General features: G+C 31.9%; 1 protein-coding gene across 1 annotated transcript; it reads right to left on the bottom strand.

The window, feature by feature from the left end:
* Window positions 1-11,361: 11,361 nt before the first annotated feature.
* Window positions 11,362-14,567, bottom strand: LOC131071742 (histone deacetylase 19). The gene is made up of 5 exons (XM_058007690.1): window positions 13,885-14,567; window positions 12,397-12,840; window positions 12,017-12,162; window positions 11,749-11,839; window positions 11,362-11,648 (listed from the first exon to the last, which is right to left on the bottom strand). The coding sequence occupies exons 1-5, from the start codon at window positions 14,506-14,508 to the stop codon at window positions 11,634-11,636; spliced, it is 1,320 nt and encodes a 439-aa protein (XP_057863673.1). The 5' UTR covers window positions 14,509-14,567; the 3' UTR covers window positions 11,362-11,633.
* Between the last annotated feature and the right edge of the window lie 4,996 nt (window positions 14,568-19,563).

Below are 19,563 nucleotides of genomic sequence, written 5' to 3'. Positions count from 1 at the left end.
AAGGGGGTGAGTGTTGGAATGTGTCCAACATCTCTCCTTGAGATTCCTAACACAACTTAATAGCCTCCTATGAGATGCTTAACAATATTTTCCTAAAAAAGGTACATCTTTTTGTAGAAATGACTAGCTCAACTTCCTATAGATTTTACCTAATTGTAACTTAAAAAATATAATTGAAATATATGACCAAAATTATAAAAAATTGATATAAGCATATGTTGGCCATTTGGAGGAATTGATTATGTGTTGCATTGATGTCAACACTAGCTGTTTTGGTTGCTTTACTAGTATCCTTTTGGTCTCGGTAAGTCGTTTGGTTTCTGGTTGGATTAGATCATGATGATCTGGTATGCTCTAGCATGCTTTAGATTTTGTAATTGGTTTAGATATGCTACTCAGATTCATGTTTAGTCAGTTGGTTTTAATCTGGTGATCAGATGCTATCCTGTATGCTGGTAAACTTGGTTTGTTGATTTGGTGAGGGTTTCACCGACAGAGATTTGTTGAAGATCTTTGATATTATGCATAAGTGGTGTTGGTGCAGCTTCTAGTAGAGATTCAGGATGCTGATGGTGATCATGTTTGAGACTTGGTTGATTAGGATCATTGCTTTAGCGTTCGTGGACCCAAATTGGGTCCCAGTTTATCTAGGTTATGGACCGACTTAATGTAATGTGTGGATTGGACTTCTCGATGTGTTTTCGGGATGTCTTATGGGTTGGATATTATTTGTTTGGTCTCAGGATGACATGTTTTGTAATTATGTAATTGCTTTATTGTCTGGTGGTTGACCTTATTGTTTGTGGTGGAGGGTTTGCATATATATGATGTAAGATCTCATTGTAGATCATATGTGAGGATGAAAAGGTGGTATAGGAGTAAATAATGTAATAATCATTCATGCAGAGGATTTGGTCAATCATTGGTGATCGATTTGGGTTTATATAAGAAGATTTAGTCCTCTAGTATTGAGCTTAATCAGAACTGTACTTAGGCTTAGGAGATATTATCATTGCAGTTCATTCTCTCTTCCAGATTGTAGTCTAGATTTTTATGTAATCAATGAGACTCCTTTTGTGATGAGTATTGTGCTCTAGGTTGTTGGCCTTCCTGCAAGTGCAGGCCCCTCTATTTTTAATCACATACTTACTGCAAAAGTATTATCTGACTGTAGGTAGGATTCCCACCATGGTTTTTCCATGTACAAATCTTGGTGTCATGTGGATGGTATTTATTCTCTAATTGTTGTTTATGCTTAATTGGTTTATCTGCTATTTCGGTAATTGGTTTATGCATTCTGGTATTGATCTTATGGGTTCTAGTATTAAAGTTTTAATTGCTTAAGGTTCTGGTAATCTGGTGACAACTGATTCACCCCCCCTCTTAGTCATCTTTTGGTTATTTGAACTATCTAACAATTGGTATTAGAGCTCTGGTCCTCTCTATAGAAGCTTAACCACTTGAGGAAGATCCTATGGTGACTAACAGTTCAAGTTCACCTGGTTCATCTATGGCTATCTTTCGAAGAGAAATTCCTAGGCTTGATGGAGCAAATTATAGAGTATGGAAGATTCAAATGGATACTCATCTGAGATGTCTCGGTAAGGAAATTTGGGAAATCGCAGAGAATGGTGTTACACCTTTTAATCCGGCATCTGGAAATCCTCCTTTGACAAACTTGGATAAGGAGCTTGAGAATGATTGTAGAGATAGAGAAGCCCTCTTGTGTGCACTTTCTGATCAGCAAATAATGGGATTAACTGCCAAATCAACAACAAAGGCTGTATGAGACAAGTTGGACTCTTAATTAAGGCGACCCTACTATTAAGATTGGTAAAATTGATGGTTACCAGGTGAGATATGAAAACCTAAATATGGAAGAAGATGAAAGGATTACTGCAATTCATGGAAAGGGTAAATGAAATTGTTATGCGAATTCAATGTTGTGGTGGATCTCTGAGTGAAGATGAAATGGTTTCTAAAGTTTTGAGAGCTTTGCCACCAGCTTATAAGATGAAGGCTACTACATTTAATGAATTGAGAACAATGGCTAACACTTTTGTCAATAGAGATACCTTGGTTGGCAAATTATCTGCTTTTGAGCTTGAAGAATTTGGACCTTCTGAAGCTATGAAGTCTAAACCTGCTTTTCATGCATTTACATCATCAACCGATAAGCAAGATTAGAAAGATTTGTATGCAAAGGAATTGGATGACATGAAGAGAGATGATGAAGAATTTGAGCAACTTGAAGCCCTATTTGCTAGAAGAGTACCTAAAGGATCGGTAGGAAGTAAGTATGAAGGAAAAGCACATTTTAAATGTTTTGCATGTAATAAGATAGGTCATTTTGCATCTAGATGTCCTAAAAGGAATTCAAGATTTGAAGAAAGAGCTAGAAGATCTTTTAAGCCTAACCTTGGATATCAGAACAAGTATGAGTACAGGAAAAACATAGATAAATCATGCTACATAGTGGATGAGGAAGGTGTGACTAATTCTGATGATGAACTGACACAAGACTCTGCTAGTGGTTCCAACAATGGAAAGGAATGGGTGTTCTTGGCTATCAAGGAATATGTTTCGACACTGGAAGAGAATGTACCTAAAGAGAAGGTACATGTTGCTAAAATTGAAGATAAGGATGAATGGGCAATTGACAGTGGATGTTAACATCATATGACTAGAGATAAAAGGAAGTTTCTATCATTGCAAGAATTTGATGGCAGTCTGGTTAGATTTGGAGATGACAAAGCATGTATGATCAAAGGAAAAGGAACTATATCATTGGATGGTAAGCACAACACTAATAATATTTATTATGTTAAAGGTTTAAAGTATAATATTTTGAGTGGAAAATTGGTGGATAAGGGATTTCAATTACAGTTCAAGGATGGAAAATACAAAATCATTAATAGATCTGGATTGGAGATTGCAATCGCTACTTAGACAAAAGGTAATATATTTCATTTGAATTCTGGTGAGAAGACATGTATGATTGCACAAATTGATGAGAGTTGGCTATGACATAAAAGGCTATGTCATGTGAATTTTGATTGCATGGTAAAGATCAATTCAACTAAGGCAGTTAGAGATATACCTAAGATTGTGAAGCCCTATAATCTGGTATGTAAAGAATGTCAAATGGGAAAATAGGTCAGAACCTCTTTTAAGAGTATACAAGAAAAATCTAATGATGTTATTAATCTTATTCATACTAATTTGTGTGGCCCTGCTAGAATTAAAAGTTTTCAAGGTGATAGATATTTTATGCTAATCATTGATGATTATTCTAGAATGATGTGGGTTACTTTTCTAAGGGAGAAATCTGAGGCTTTTGAAAAGTTTAAAATATTTAAATCTAAAGTTGAAACTGAGACCAAATTGAAGATTAAGTGTTTAAGGTCAGATCATGGTGGAGAATTCACATCCGGTAAGTTTAATAAATTTTGTGAGAGGCATGGCATAAGGAGACAATTTTCTGCTCCTCAGACACCTTACCAAAATAGAGTTGTGGAAAATAAGAACATAACTATCTTGGATGCTGCTAGAAAAATGATGATGGAAGCTAATCTACCTCATATCTACTGGAGAGAAGCAATGAGAACAACAATTTATATATTCAACATGTAGTATATATCAAAGGAGAAACTGATAAGACACCTTATGAATTATGGTTTGACACTACACCTAAAGTTAAGTATTTCAAAATCTTTGGTAGTAAATGTTATATCAGGAGAGATGATATCATTGGAAAATTTGATCCTAGATGTGATGAAGTAATATTTCTTGGTTATTCTAATGAAAGTAAAGCATAGAGATGTAATAACAAGAGATTGCAAAGAATTGCGGAGAGCACTAATGTCAAGGTGGATGAGCTGAATAGAAGTCAAATTAGAGTTTATGAGAAAGAATCGGCAGTGAAAATGATCATAACTGAACCAGTAACACCTTTATCAGAACAAAATATTGAACCAGTTACTTCGACAGTATCAAAAAATTCAACAGTAACTGACAAACTAGGAAGAGGAACAAAAAATTAGAAGACTCCTGGGTATGTAAGGATGAATCATTCAGAATATCTGATCATTGGGGATAAGAACAATGGAGTGATGACAAGAAGGAGATTGGCAGCTAATGAGGTATGTTCAATTTCTCTAGTTGAACCGATATCAATATTTGAAGCATGTAAAGATAAATGTTGGATGAAAACTATGGAAGAAGAATTAGATCAGATAGAGAAGAATAACACATGGACTTTAGTTCCCCGACCTAAGAATAAGAATGCTATTGGAACTAAATGGGCTTTTAGGAATAAATTGAATGAATATGGACAAGTTGTAAGGAATAAAGCTGGATTGGTTTGTAAAGGATATTCTCAGAAGGAAGGAATTGATTATGGTGAAACTTTTGCACCTGTAGCTAGGATTGAAGCTATAAGAATATTTCTTGCCTATGCTGCACATAGAAAATACAAGGTTTATCAGATGGATGTTAAGTGTGCCTTTTTGAATGGGGATCTTGATGAGGAAGTTTATATTGAGAAACCTGATGGTTTTTCACTTTTAGATGATAAAAACATGGTTTGCAAGTTAAGGAAAGTGTTATATGGATTGAAACAGGCACCTAGAGCTTGGTACGCAAGGTTAGATAAATATCTTTTGAAGCTTGGTTTCACTAAAGGTAATGTTGACAGTGATCTATATTATAAAGTCACTAATGATGATATACTTATTATTGAGGTCTTTGTTGATGACATCATTTTTGGAGGTGAAAATAAGTTGTGCATGAAATTTTCTAAAAATATGGAGAAAGAATTTGAAATGTCTATGATTGGGGAAATGATTTTTTTCTTAGGTTTGTGGATTACTCAGATTGATAAAAGGTATTTTCATTTGTCAAACTAAGTATTCTAGGGAATTTTTGAAGAAATTTGGTATGGAAGACTCTAAACTGGTAAGTACTTCTATGGTTACCAGTGAGAAATTGACGAGGAAAGATGTTTCTGCACTGGTAAATCCTACAAGATACAAGTCTATGATTGGAGGTCTGCTATATTTGACTTAGACTAGACCTGATATAATGAATGTTGTTTGCATTGCATCAAGATATCAAAGTGATCCTAGAGAAAATCATGACAGTGCGGTGAAAATAATTTTTAGATACTTGCAAGGTACATTTGAATATGGTTTGTGGTACCCTAAGGATGATGAGTTTACTTTAGTGCATATAGAGATGCAGATTGGGTAGGAGATGTTGATGACAGAAAAATAAGTTTCGATGGAGCTTTCTTTCTTGGGAAGAAGTTAGTTTCATGGATCAACTAGAAGCAAACATGCACTTCTTTATCTACTGTTGAAGTTGAGTATGTTGTTGCTTCTACTAACTGTACACAAGTTCTATGGATGAAGCAAATGTTGAAGGACATAAAAGTGCATTGCATTGGACTGGTAGTTATTCACTATGATAACTCTGCTGCTATAGACATATCAAAGAATCTGATATTTCACTCTAAGACAAAGCACATATCTATCAAGTATAACTTTTTGAAGGAGAAGGTGGAAGAAAATGAGATTAGACTACTTTATATGAACACTAAAAAGCAGATTGCATATATTTTCACTAAAACTTTGCCTAAAGAATCATTTGAGTACCTCAAAGATAGATTAGGGGTTTTTGCCTCTCTGACAGAGAACTAATTGATTCTATTTTGCATCAGTTTGATATGCATTATCAGAGATATTATTCATTCTGGATTGACGTGGGGATGTTACTACTCAGGGGGAGTATTTAGCCTTGTGATTCAGTGGTTTTTAATATTTGCTTTGATATTTATGCCAAATCTTTGGCATTGATGTAAAAGGGGGAGAGATAGTCATGTGAAAAACTTATAGGATATATAGATTGGGGGGAGAAATTTCAGAACTTCATTGCCATAGTCTTCTTTGGGAGATTTGTTTGGCATTTCTTGGCACTTGGATGTTTTTCACATCTAGTGTTGCCATCAATGCCATAGGGGGAGATTGTTGGCCATTTGGAGGAATTGATTATGTGTTACATTGATGTTTTGTTATTGATTTCAACACTAGTTGTTTTGGCTACTTTACTAGTATCCTTCTGGTCCCAGTAAGTTGTTTGGTTTCTGGTTGGATTAGATCATGATGATCCGGTATGCTTTTGCTTTTGGAATTGGCTTAGATATGCTACTCAGATTCATGTTCAATCAGTTGGTTTTGATCTGGTGATCAAATGCTATCCTGTATGCTGGTAAACTTGGTGTGTTGATCCGGTGAGGGTTTCACTGACATAACTTTGTTGAAGATCTTTGATGTTATGCATAAGTAGTGTTGGTGTGGCTTCTAGTAGAGATTCAGGATGCTGATGGTGATCGTTTTTGAGACCTGGTTGATTGGGATCATTTCTTTAGTGTGTGTGGACCTAAATTAGGTCCCAGTTTATCTAGGTTATAGACCAACTTAATGTAACATGTGGATTGGACTTCTCGATGTGTTTCCCGGATATCTTATGGGTTAGATATTATTTGTTTGGTCTCAGGCCGACATGTTTTGTAATTATGTAATTGCTTATTGTCTAGTGGCCAACCTTATTATTTGTGGTCGAGGGTTTCTATATATATGATGTAAGATCTCATTCTAGATCATATGTGAGGATGAAAAGGTGGTATAGGAGAGAATAATGTAATAATCATTGATGCAGGGGATTTAGTCAATCATTGGTAATCGAGTTGGGTTTATGTAAAAGGATTTAGTCCTCTAGTATTGAGCTTAAATGGAACTGTATTCATGCATAGGAGATGTTATCATTGTAGTTCATTCTCTCTTTCAGATTGTAGTCTGGATTTTTATGTAGTCAGTGAGACTCCTTTTGTGATGAGCAGTGTGCTCTAGGTTGTTGGCCTTCCTACAAGTGCAGTCCCCTCTATTTGTAATCACATACTTACTGCAGAAGTATTATCTGACTATGGGTAGGCTTCCCACCGTGGTTTTTCCCTTTACTGGGTTTTCCACGTACAAATCTTGGTGTCATGTGGATGACATTTATTCTCTAATTGTTGTTTATTCTTATTTGGTTTATCTGTTATTTTGGTAATTGGTTTATGCATCCTGGTATTGATCTTCTGGGTTTCGGTATTAAAGTTTTAATTGCTTAAGGTTCTGGTAATCTAGTGACAACTGATTCAGTTGTTTTCTAGTCATTTGAACTAACTAACAAGCATATTCATTAAAATTAAAAAAATTAAAAATAAATCACTTCTAAATATATTCCATTATTTTTAATTCTATTTATCAATGTTTTAAATTACTTAATTACTACATAAATAATATTTCTTAATATTCATTAATAATTTATCGTTCCTTATTTGACAAGGGCTAATTCACTTAAGAAGTTACTCAATTTATAATTCTATCAAAAGAACCACAAACAAAACATAAATATAACTAATAAATTATTTTTGTGGCATGAAATATAACATTATCTTGTTATATATTATGTGCATAGATGTATAGTCATCGCACATGACTACACCACTATAAAAAATCAACAAAGAAAAAAAATACATATAGAAAAACACACACAACAATACCTATATAACACACATAAATTAAGATGATGTGCTAGAACCCATAATAGTTCAACTAAAATGATTAACCACATTTTTTTAAGAGAGAGAGACTATAATCTCATCAATATAACACAAAATAAAATCCATATAAAAAAATGATGTGCTAGAACTCATAATATTTCAAATAATAAAGTGATTAACCACATTTACATTCCTCAATGGAACTAAGTGAAAGGTAAGGGAAAAACTAAAACCCCAACCCTAAACAAGGAAACATTCTAATCTATAAATAGTGTAAAAGAAAATAACTCACATGCTAATCACAAGATATAAAGAAGGCATTTTATTTCTTAATGTAGTGTGATAAATTAGGTAAACACGAATATGCATCTATTGGTTCTTCATTTCTTTTCAAAATATACCTTAAAATGTATAATGATATTTCACCATTGACCATTTTAAAAGAGATATTAGAAGATTTTTTCTTCTTCTGTACAACCATTTATAAGATACTTTAATAGATTCAAATAGAAGGTGCATTCATTACTTCAATTCACTTGGAATGTTATCACTTGTACATAATTTAAGTTCAAATAAAAAAAATAGTTTACATTTCTTTATTTCAAATTGTAGACACCTAAAAGTTGCACAATGAATTAAGTGAATTTTATTCATTTAATTATTCTTAATTCTTCCTATTAATTAAATTAAGATTTAATTAACATGGATTCCCAACTTTCAATCTTGGCCCTTGTTAAGATTATCCAATCTTGACCATCCATTGCCCTATTTTCCCTATAAATAGAGCCCATTCCTTCTTCAAAAAAATCAAGTCTTTGTGCATCAAACTTATAGTCTCATAATATTAAGCATATTATCTCTCTTTGATAGAATAGCATGTTAGATCATTTTGATAGCATTCCAATCTTAGATATATCATGTTAGCTTCATCTTAGTATCATTTTCATACTAGTTCAAGCTTTATATCAATATCTTGCATCCTATCATCATCTAGTTTCATATCTAAATCATCACTAGGATCTTGGTTGCATTCCATTTAGATCTTAGAATCATTTTAATCTCGTTCTTTAGGTTGTCATCTTAAAGAATCAAGTGCTCTTCCAAGCTGAGAGCCACCTTGAATCTTGAAGATCCTTGGAGATAGAGGAGCATGGAAAGATATTAAAGAGTTTAGATTCTTTTTAACTTGCTTTGTTTGGATTTCTAACCTCTAATGCAATGTTTCATGTGTGTGTTTGAATTGTTTTCTCCTCTTGCAGGTTGATACCACATTTTTGACATACACAAATATATAAAATAAACTTAGAGATAGAGAGATTAAACCATTTATTCTCATGCATTTATGCAAGTGTGAAAACAAATCAACTCCTACATTCATTATGCAAGTTGCACTATCAAAATAAAAATTCTATACTCTACAAATAACATTTTTTTCAATTATAATCTTTGAGACTAGTGGAACCTCTTCATAAATAGTATAGCATCTATGCTATTTTCTTCAAACAATTTGTGGTTGTTGCTATCTTCATCAAGCACCACCCACCATTTGTCATATTATTGATTTGGGAATTGGTTGGCAAAATAAATTGAATTGTACATCTTCAAAACTTGTAACTAAAATATTAAATTGACATATAATGTATATATAATGAAAAATGAGTTTGCCTTGTTTTAATAGATGAGATCTTCCTAAAGAGTAAATTAGATGGCTATACAACTCTTACCTTTTTCAGTTCTTATATTCTTCATTTGAGAATTCGTTAGAAATATGAACTCCCTTACAATTTTCTAGAGAAGAAAACTCATCCTCCAATACAAATGACTGCCCAAGATCTTTAGGGCTTTAAGCCTTCATCTCAATATAATGCATATTCAAAGGTTCAAGGGAATTTTGATTATTGTTTGTATCTAGTTCTCAAAAACATGTGGTAATGATACAAATATGTGAAGTATGAAAGACCAAAAACTTGCATAGAATTGGTCAATTATAGGTTTGAGTCCCACAAGTCATGCTAGAAATTGTTGATAGATTTACATATTGGTTCAAGTCAAATGCACTACACAAGACTCACAACATGGAAAACCTCGCAAAGATGAGACAAATCTATGAGATAGGTTCAAAGATTATAAATTGGACTTCTTATATATCTACCTAAGCCTAATTTGTGTGTGGGATGAAAAGAGAAAAATATGCAAAAGAAAACATTACATAAGAAAGACAAATGCCGACTAGATATCCTCTATAGTTAGAGTAGAGCTAAATTGCAGCAAAAAATGTAGTAATTGACAAAGAATATTAGAAATACAACATATATGCATTAGACAACCCATACACATTAATATGAATCTTAACTTCTACAATGACAATTTTTTTTATTAATTCTTATGAAAATCATGAATGACTAAACATGGAGCTTTGCAACACAAAATATAATAATATTAGAAATAAACATATATGCATTAGACAACCCATACACATTAATATGAATCTTAACTTCTATAATGACAACTTTTTTTATTAATGCTTATGAAAGTCATGAATGACTAAACACAGTACCATATAACTAATTTTGAACACATACAGAGAATTTCTCTTATATAATTACCAAAAAAATGAATTAGATTTCATACATAATCTCAAAACTCAACTATATCAAACAAAGTCTGAACTATAAAACAACATGCAACTTCATATTTATAACAAAATCTGTCCAACCCACAATCAACATTTCACCCCCAAAAATTCAGATTCCAATTCTGAGATAGGCAAGAGCAAGAATGACAATCCTATGAATCTAATGACTTCAAAATAGTTAAAATCTTCTAAGAAGAGTAGAAGGTAATTATTGCACTAGTTCTCTCAAAAAAAGGGAACTTTCTACCTTGTGTGCTACAGAAGATGAGAAACGCGAGAATTGAATGCTAGTTACTTGCAGGGAGAATTATAAATCTCATGAGATTTAATACACCACCCAATTCACTTTGTGTAGCAAAAGTGCCTTGGAGAATCCATGGGCATGAAAAAGAGAGAGCCAAGAGGTATTGTGGTAGGGAAATGTTAAAGAATGGCCATGCCTCCCACAAACCGTTTGATGAAGCCTGCACTAGCGAACACTCCCATGAGCTATGTTGGAAGACTGGTTGCCAAAGAAAAGCAAAAGAAAAGGTGGGCCTAGCTCCCAATATGCATATTCTCAACAGCACCAAATAAGGGAGGACCCACCGACAGATGTTGACAGAGAACCTCCTCCTATTGGCCATCCTGCTCTTGTGACTTCATTTACTGATGAGAAAAGAGAAGATTCTGATTAAGACTATTCTGATGGTATTTGATGATACTGAACTTAGAATCTCCTTTTTAATGTCTATGTGTTGTCTTAAAGAACTGATTTGGGCTCTTTCATATGTGCTAGCTAAAAAGTCGTTGATTTTGTACTTTCTTTTATTATATCGTTTTGTAATGTTGGGTCAATGTTGCTGTCAACTTAATTATGTTTTGATTTAAGCTCAACCTTGGGAGATATCTATTCTTAGACTTCTTACTAATTTCCTTTTTCCCAAATCTTCTGTACCTTCGATAATTTTATACACCTTCAGAGACAGACTATCACAATTCTAAGAAGTATTTCCTCGGTCCAGAATAGGAGAACACAGAGCCCAGAAACAAAATTGACTATAGTTAGAAGTTCAGAAGCACGTTTTATGAATGAGAGTACGACAATCCACATTACAATAATACTGATCAAGAACCATTCTATAGCATTACTATTCCCATCATTTATCAGGAGTTAAAAAGTAGCCTTGGGTGTTAACATATTGGATGCAAAAACAGCCGTTTTGATAGTAGCATTGAAATAAGTTCTTACTCTAAATGGAAGATAGAACATTTTATGCACATATTTTGGTGCCTATATAAGATAGCAACAGTAACCATTTTAGTAGAATTTGTGAACATAGAAATGAGATAAGATCAGCAACCATTCTCTGAACTTGCTCCCTCCCATTTACAGCTTCTACTGCTTGCATCTTAATCATCTTCTTCCTGTTATAGTCTCAAAACAACAAAGGAACAGTGTATAAATTTCAGGAAATATATCGCTCACAAAAGAAATAAATTTCCAAAGAAGCATATATCTATGTACCGGCTCAGGGAAATGAGTATCTGGAGGGCGCTCTTGAAATTGGACACTCGGTGCACATGGCATTTTATTAATATTCTCAAGAACTTTGGACCTGTCAAAGAAAAAACATTTAAGTGATATTTCCTTCAAGGTACACCAAATGCAGTGGCCTTAATTGATAAATGGGCCAATAAAATAACTAAGTTTTCATATTTCAAAAGCCCAATCAATTTTACAGAATTTGTTCAAAAAATGAGTCAACCATGGAAAGAGAGAAGTTCTAACAAACCTAATTTTATCCAAAAACCGCTTTGAGTTTTTGTTTACCATAACGCATGGAGCCACATTAATACTATAATCTGGTGCATAATCTTTATAATCCTCAAAATCCTCAGGTATTTTCTCATCAATCTCTTTACCAACTGCAACTGCTGTCTGTACATTTGGGAGAAAAGAACTTAAATTTACAACACCTATTTATCTATAGTGATATTAAATATTGTTTGTAGATCCGATTGTGTTGAAGTTCTTTCATCAATGTTTTGGTGTGATCGGAAATAATCAAATCTAGCAAAATATTCTGATCTAAATTTTGATGATAAAAACTTCTAACACTATTGAATCCAAAAACAATACTAGATAACCCATAAATTAGTTGAAGATAAATACCTCATAACACCAACATTTAGCAACATTATGAATTGTGAATCCTCCACCACCCAAGAGCATAAGTGGTACATTGAATGACCTCATGTAGCGTACACACTCTGCATGCCCTTTTACAGAAAGATTAAAACGGCCTAGTTTGTCTCCAGCCAAGGAATCAGCTCCACACTGAAGTACAACTGCCTCAGGATCATAGACAGTCATCACTTGCTGAATGATGGGTTTAAATAAAGACTGAAAACTTTCATCATCAATTCCATCACGCAAGGGGACATTTACGGAATAATATTTTCCTTTTTCATATCCAATGCTTTCGATTTCACCTGAACCAGGGAAATAGTTGTGTCCAAATTTGTGAAAAGAGACAGTCATGACCCTATCAGTTGTGTAAAAGGCCTCCTCGACTCCATCACCATGGTGAACGTCAATATCAATATACAAAACACGCTGCCAACAACAAATTATCATAAGCAAGTAAATCTATGAACGTAATGGTTTTGAAATATCTGAAAATAGAATGGAAAGGATGGAAAAGGAAAAAGAAAAATTCAAATGCAGTCCCTTTTAACAACCCTAAAAAGTTGAGACAGTAAAAAGGAGATTAAATATCATTAACCCTTATAAACTATTAAACGAAACTCTACAATGACAACTAATCAGAACTAGGAATAAAGCAGAAAATGGCAAGCCAAGGGAAAAAAATACATCATTTAAAAATCAAAGGCAAGAACAATTCCACAAAACAAATAAAACCCTAGAAAGGCAGCAACAACAGACACAAAGTGGAATAAAACCCTAAAAGACCAGTACCAACAGACCCACAAAGGTAAATTCCACAAGTTATGCCTGCAAGGGGAATGAGGTGAAGACCCAATTGTTGAATGATGATTGGAGAGAAGATTGTAGACATATGTAGTCCCATATATTTAGCCGAAATTATCCATATTTGGTTATCCATCACGCAGACATAAAGGCTCCTACTCTTTAGAAATCTATGAGATATTTGTTAAGATGTTCGACCAATTGAGGATTTGTAAGAGAGATCCCATTAACAAGCCAATGAGGAGAGTATTTTAAAAGGTATTTTAAAGGGCTTGAAAGAGTGGCTTCCATTGTTGGCAATATAGTAAATCAATTTTTTTTATGCTATTGACAAGATGTGTATTAAGGAGGGAAACATGAAGCTGCATGAGGAGTTTCTTCAATTTACAGATCTCAATAGCCCTTCCAACTATTTCAACACTACTAAAAATGGCAAGTTTGGCACATAGTAACCCATCGGGTAGTGAAAAATGCATGGTAACAAAACCATACAACATAGATAGCTTGTTATACTTTTTCTTTCTCAAAGTGCAAGTTTCTTTGAGGCTAAGTGGATCTCATTCACAAAACAGAAAAATAAAATTAACAAAAAGGAAAATCTGCACAAGTTGCATAACTGCATAAACAAAAAGTAAATAATGCAGTTACTGAAAACATTTGGAAACACACCTTGTGATATTTCAGTAGCTCCAGAATGGACAGAACAATGTCATTTATATAGCCAAATCCAGATGCCTCACATTTTCTGGGATGACTATGACCTCCGCCCCAATTAATTGCAATGTCACAATGTTTGTAATTAAGTTTGACAGCACACCCAATAGAGGCACCAGCATATGTTCGGCAGTAATGATACAACCCATCAAAAACTGGAGAGTAACCTCCAATATTAAATCGTTCCAATGCTTCGGCTTCGTCCTGCATTGTGTCTGGAGTTATTCCTTTCAAAAATGCTACATAGTCCTCTCTGTGGAAACTAATTAGATCTCTATATCTTGCAGGATAGGGCTTAACAATTTCCATTTCCTTGTGCAAACCATATGCACCAACAAGATTTTGTGTCATTCTTATGCGGTAAGGCCTCATAGCATTCCCATTTCCATAGTCAAAATATCCCACTTCTGGGTCAAAAAATAATGATACTTTCCTCTTAGTCCCGTCTGATCCAGAACTAAGGGAATTCCCTCCACTCTCAAATGGAATTCCCATCTGATCCTGCAATAACTCCTGCTCTGCAGAGCTGCCATAACAGTCCATGCAAATATCCATAATGAGTGAAAACTGAATGACCATGATTCAGATCATCTCTATCAAATATTAAAATTCTATCATTTCTATCATATAATAACATACAATAGTTATGTCTGGTGGACCATGGTTCAAGTGCAGGATATGCTTGTTATGATATATGTGTTAATGGAAGTTCCAAGCGAATTAGCATGGAACTCAGGCATATATGCAGCATAATAGTCTGAGCTTGACAACGTATTGGGTGATTATGACCAATCTATTTAGGAGAACTAAAGGATTAAAATATTCATAATTTGCAGTCTTTACATAATAATAGCATATAGTCTGAAGACGAAAAAAAAGTAGGGTTAAATAACATACACACACAATATCTTTAGTTTAGAGTTTTATTAGAGTGCATCCTCGTTCATTTTGGAAAAGCATAGTCTCAAGGGATAAAAAACAAAAGTTAAAAGATAAATAACATAATTTATCATAATGCAATACATGGCTCCTATTGCTGGTGATGGTTCTGGGTGGCCTACTACCACCACCTTCAAGTTTCGGCTATGGTAATCTTGTATCTCCAGCCATTTTTCGTGAATATGTACTTTAATATTTTAATAGAAGGCCTATTCATCAAAAAAAAAATGCAATACACAGTACCTTTATCTTAAGAGTTGAAATAGAGTGCACCCTAACTTGGCTCGATAAACAAACACAATAACTTTACTTCATCGAATGACTAGATTGATATCTTATTTATAGTTTAGTGAGTGACAGGATGGATGGCTAGGATTAAGAGGTGCAATGGATGGCTAAGATTTTATGAAACATATAGTTTAGGGATTGGTGAGTGATAAGATGGATGGGTAGGATTAAGAGGTGCAATGGATGGTTAAGATTTTATGAAACAAAATTAGAACATGTCCTTATTGAGATGACGACATTATAATAATATAGTTCAAGGTCTCTATTGTCGGGAAAGTACTGTTAGGGTTCATTCAAGATTAGGTTTATAATTAGGGCTTGAATAAGATTTAGAATTTCACGAGGGTAAAAGTTGTAGGTCAATGCAAAGTTCTATTAGTGTTAGGGTTCATTCAAGATTATGTTTGCAATTAGGGTTTGAATAAGATTTAGAATTTTACGAGGGTAAAAGTTGTAGTTCAATGCAAAGTTCTACTAGTGTTAGGGTTCATTCAAGATTAGATTTATAATTAGGGCTTGAATAAGATTTAGAATTTTACGAAGGTAAAAGTTGTAGTTCAATGCAAAGATTCATCTACCACCCAAGCTTGTAAAACAATTTCAATTCCTTACCCCCTACAAATTTTAAATCCATATCTAGATATTGAAAAAGTATGAAAGAAAAATAATATTTAAAGAAAAATAGATTTATAATACTATAAGGAAAAAATAGATTTGAATAGAGGGTATTCATAATAAATATTCTACTTTTTTGAGATGGGCTAGATATGTTCATTTTTCTTGGACTCTCCATGGTCCTCGTGATCATTTAACAATTGAATCATTTCAATAGTTTAATATTATTTTACAATTTTGTAAAGGGGAAAAACAGTAGAAGGTATTTATGAATGTTTATATTACACATAGTGGATCTTTTTCACAATTTTGAGATAATCATAAAGTTCATTCATATAATTAATGAATTTTGATCATAAAGTAGTTTTTATCTCTTTTTTTAATATTTAAGTAATTGTATATATTAGTTAATTTTAATATCTACACATAATTTATATCCTTCTATAAGGTTTTATTGATTATTTGACTATTAAAATATGTGATATTTAAATTATAGATATTTTATTAAAAATAGATGAAAAGAGATTGAATCTAAAAGTTTTAAAGATTGAGATTGTTGCCCTTCAAATGTGTAGCCACCTATTAAATTTTATCATTAACTTCAACATTACTACATAAAAGTTGGTTATGCATGGGGCTACTTTTGCCATCTACAAAATAATTAATATTTTAATTTATTAGAGTAACAAAAGTTGCAAATGTAGTGCCTCTTTTACATTGTTAATGTAAATATAATTTATTATTTATTTGTTTAATTAATTAAGGTTTCATATATGAATAATTTTCAATGGTTTTTAATATATTTTTGAAATAAAATAAATATAGCATATATATATATATATATATATATATATATATATATATATATATATAATTGAAGAGAATCATGCATTTTAATTGAATTAATGAACCATGGAGAACTAGCTTAAGCATAGAAGAACATCTATGTCAATGTAATAAATATAAACTATCAAATTTGAGAAATAATCATACAATCATAAAATTGAAAACCAATGAATGGATCAATAGTTTAACTTTTTCTTTTTCAATTGAAAACTAATGAATTGATTAATATTGATTTTTTCTTCAATTGAAAACTATAAGAAAATTATTCTTAAAAATATAATAAATTGAATGCTAACCCTAACCATAACTCTAAACCAAATAGAATGTTATCCCTAACCCTAATCCTAACTGGAAATCAAAGTGTAAATATAATTATGTATTTTAAATAGTACTTACAAATGACATTGGTATGTAATTTCTGAGTGTAAGTATTATTAAAAATATATAATTTTTAAATATTATTTTTAATGCAAATTGAACTCTAACCTTCACACTTTTCAAATTTGAGAAATGCTACATACAATCATAAAATTAAAAACTAATGAATTGTCAATATCTTGAATTTTTTTTTCATTTGAAAACTAATGAGTTCATCAATATTGACTATTTTTTTTACAATTGAAAACTACAAGATAAAATTCTTCTTAAAAATGTAATAAATTGGATACTAATAGTAACCATAACCCTAAACCAAATTGAATACTAACCTTGATCCTAACCCAAAACCAAAATGTAAATATAATTTTAAGAGATTCTCATAGTATTGTTGTGTGCAATTTATTGGTGTAATTATTATAATTTTCAAATATAATTATTAAATTTCAAGGTGATTAAATTTTTAAATATTATTTTAAGGTCAAATTGAACTCAAATATTTAACCAAATTGAACCCAACCCTAATACTAAAACAAATCAAACCCATATTATATACCCTAAATCTTACACTAAACCTAATTGAATCCTAATTCTAAACAAGATCAAACCATAATCTTAACACTAACCCAAATTTAAACCTAACCTTTAACCTAATTGAACACTAAGGCGAATTGAATACCAATCATAACCCTAAACTAAATTCAACCCTAAACCAAATTTAAAATTATTATTCTATGAGATTTGATAAAGTTATTGTATTTTATTTCTTGGTGTAAATATTAAATTAAAATAATATAATTTTTTAGATATTGTTATCAAAGTTCAAGGTAACTAAATTTTTAAACATTATTTCTAAGCCAAATTGAACTTAAAAATTAAACCTAATTGAACCATAACCCTAATATTTAACCAAATTAAACCCTAATCCTAAAACAAATTATACCTTATATCTTGTATTAAACCTAATTTTAACCCTACCTCTAAGAAAAATCAAATAATAACCTTAGTACTAAACTAAATTTAAACATAACCCTTAACCTAATTGAACACTAAACCAAATTGAACCCTAATCATAACCCTAAAATAAATTGAACCCTAAACCAAATTTAACCCTAAGTATTCCTTAGCTAATTTGAACTCTAACCAGTAAACAAATTATTGTTCATAAAAATAATACTAAACTAAACTAAAGTCTAATCCTAACACTAATACAATACCAAATTGAACCCTAACATTGTGTAATACCCTAAAATTGGTCATCTTGGCCCCTAATCTCGACAATATCACCAAGGTCCTAACCAAAGGCAATTAAATCAATCTTGAGCACATAATTAATTATTCAATCATTAAATGTCACATGGCAAATCAATTACTCTATATTAATTAAATAATTATTTAATTAATTAAATCATTCCAAGAATATTGAATTGAGAGAGAAATCAAACTTGAGATATTATTTCTTTTTCCAAATTTAGAACTTGAAATTAGAAAAGCAATTAATTGAATTATTGATCATTCTCTAAAATTGGAACTCAAAACTTTTCAGAAAAAGAAGTTCAGTTGCATTAAAAAGACTCTTTTCTTTAATAAATCAAAGAATTATCTATTTTTATCACAAGTGTATGGAATTAATTAAATCTTATTTCCAATGCAACTTGAACTTCTTATTTGAATGCATTTCAATTAAACTATGATTGGAATCTATCTCAAGGTTAATTGAATCTAATTTCTCAATTATTTTCAATTATTTTCAATTAATCCTAAATTGAGCCTTTTCTTCATCTCTCTTGTAATTATCTATAAATTTAGCCTTCAGCTCTCATTCCAAACACCTTGGAGACACCTTGGAGATTTTTGAGAACACGCTTGGAGATTATTATTATGCTGATTTTGCTCTGGAGTCATTGAATATATTGTGCTTTTTTAGATTATTTGCATCCATATTTAGTTTACTCATTATTTATTGAATCTTTCATCCATCTTGCATCAATTTAGCTTAATATCATGCTCATATAGATTAAATCCTTCATCTTGGTGTAGTCTAGTCACTGATATTGCTTATAAAAATCTGAGATCAATCTTATACTTGCATCTTTTAGAAGGCAATTGGTCGATTTGTTATGGTTTTATTATTCATGCTTATATCCATCTAACCATACATGTAATGACTTAATTGAAGTGTTGTGTCTTGTAGATACAAATTCTTATTTCACTTTTTCACACACACACGTTGAACATATTTGAACATTCATTTAAATTAAATTATAAGCCTAAATCAAATTGAATCTTTACGCTCACACTAAACCAAATTGAACCCTATCCCTAAACATAATTTACATAAATAAATTATAACCCTAACACTAAACAAAACTAAACCCTAACCTTAAACTAAATTGATTAACACTAAAGTAAGTTGAACCCTAACCCTAACCCTAAACCGATTTGAACCCTAAATCAAATGGAACACTAGCTCCAAACCAAATTGAACCCTCACCCAATTAAACACTAAAACAAATTAAACACTAACTCTAAGCTAAATTGAACCTTGACTCTAACACTAAGTGAAGATGA

The sequence above is a fragment of the Cryptomeria japonica genome, chromosome 8 (genome assembly GCF_030272615.1).
Source record: "Cryptomeria japonica chromosome 8, Sugi_1.0, whole genome shotgun sequence".
NCBI lineage: Eukaryota > Viridiplantae > Streptophyta > Pinopsida > Cupressales > Cupressaceae > Cryptomeria > Cryptomeria japonica.
Note: the sequence above shows the minus strand (reverse complement) of the source record. Positions and strands in the feature narration are given on the sequence as shown.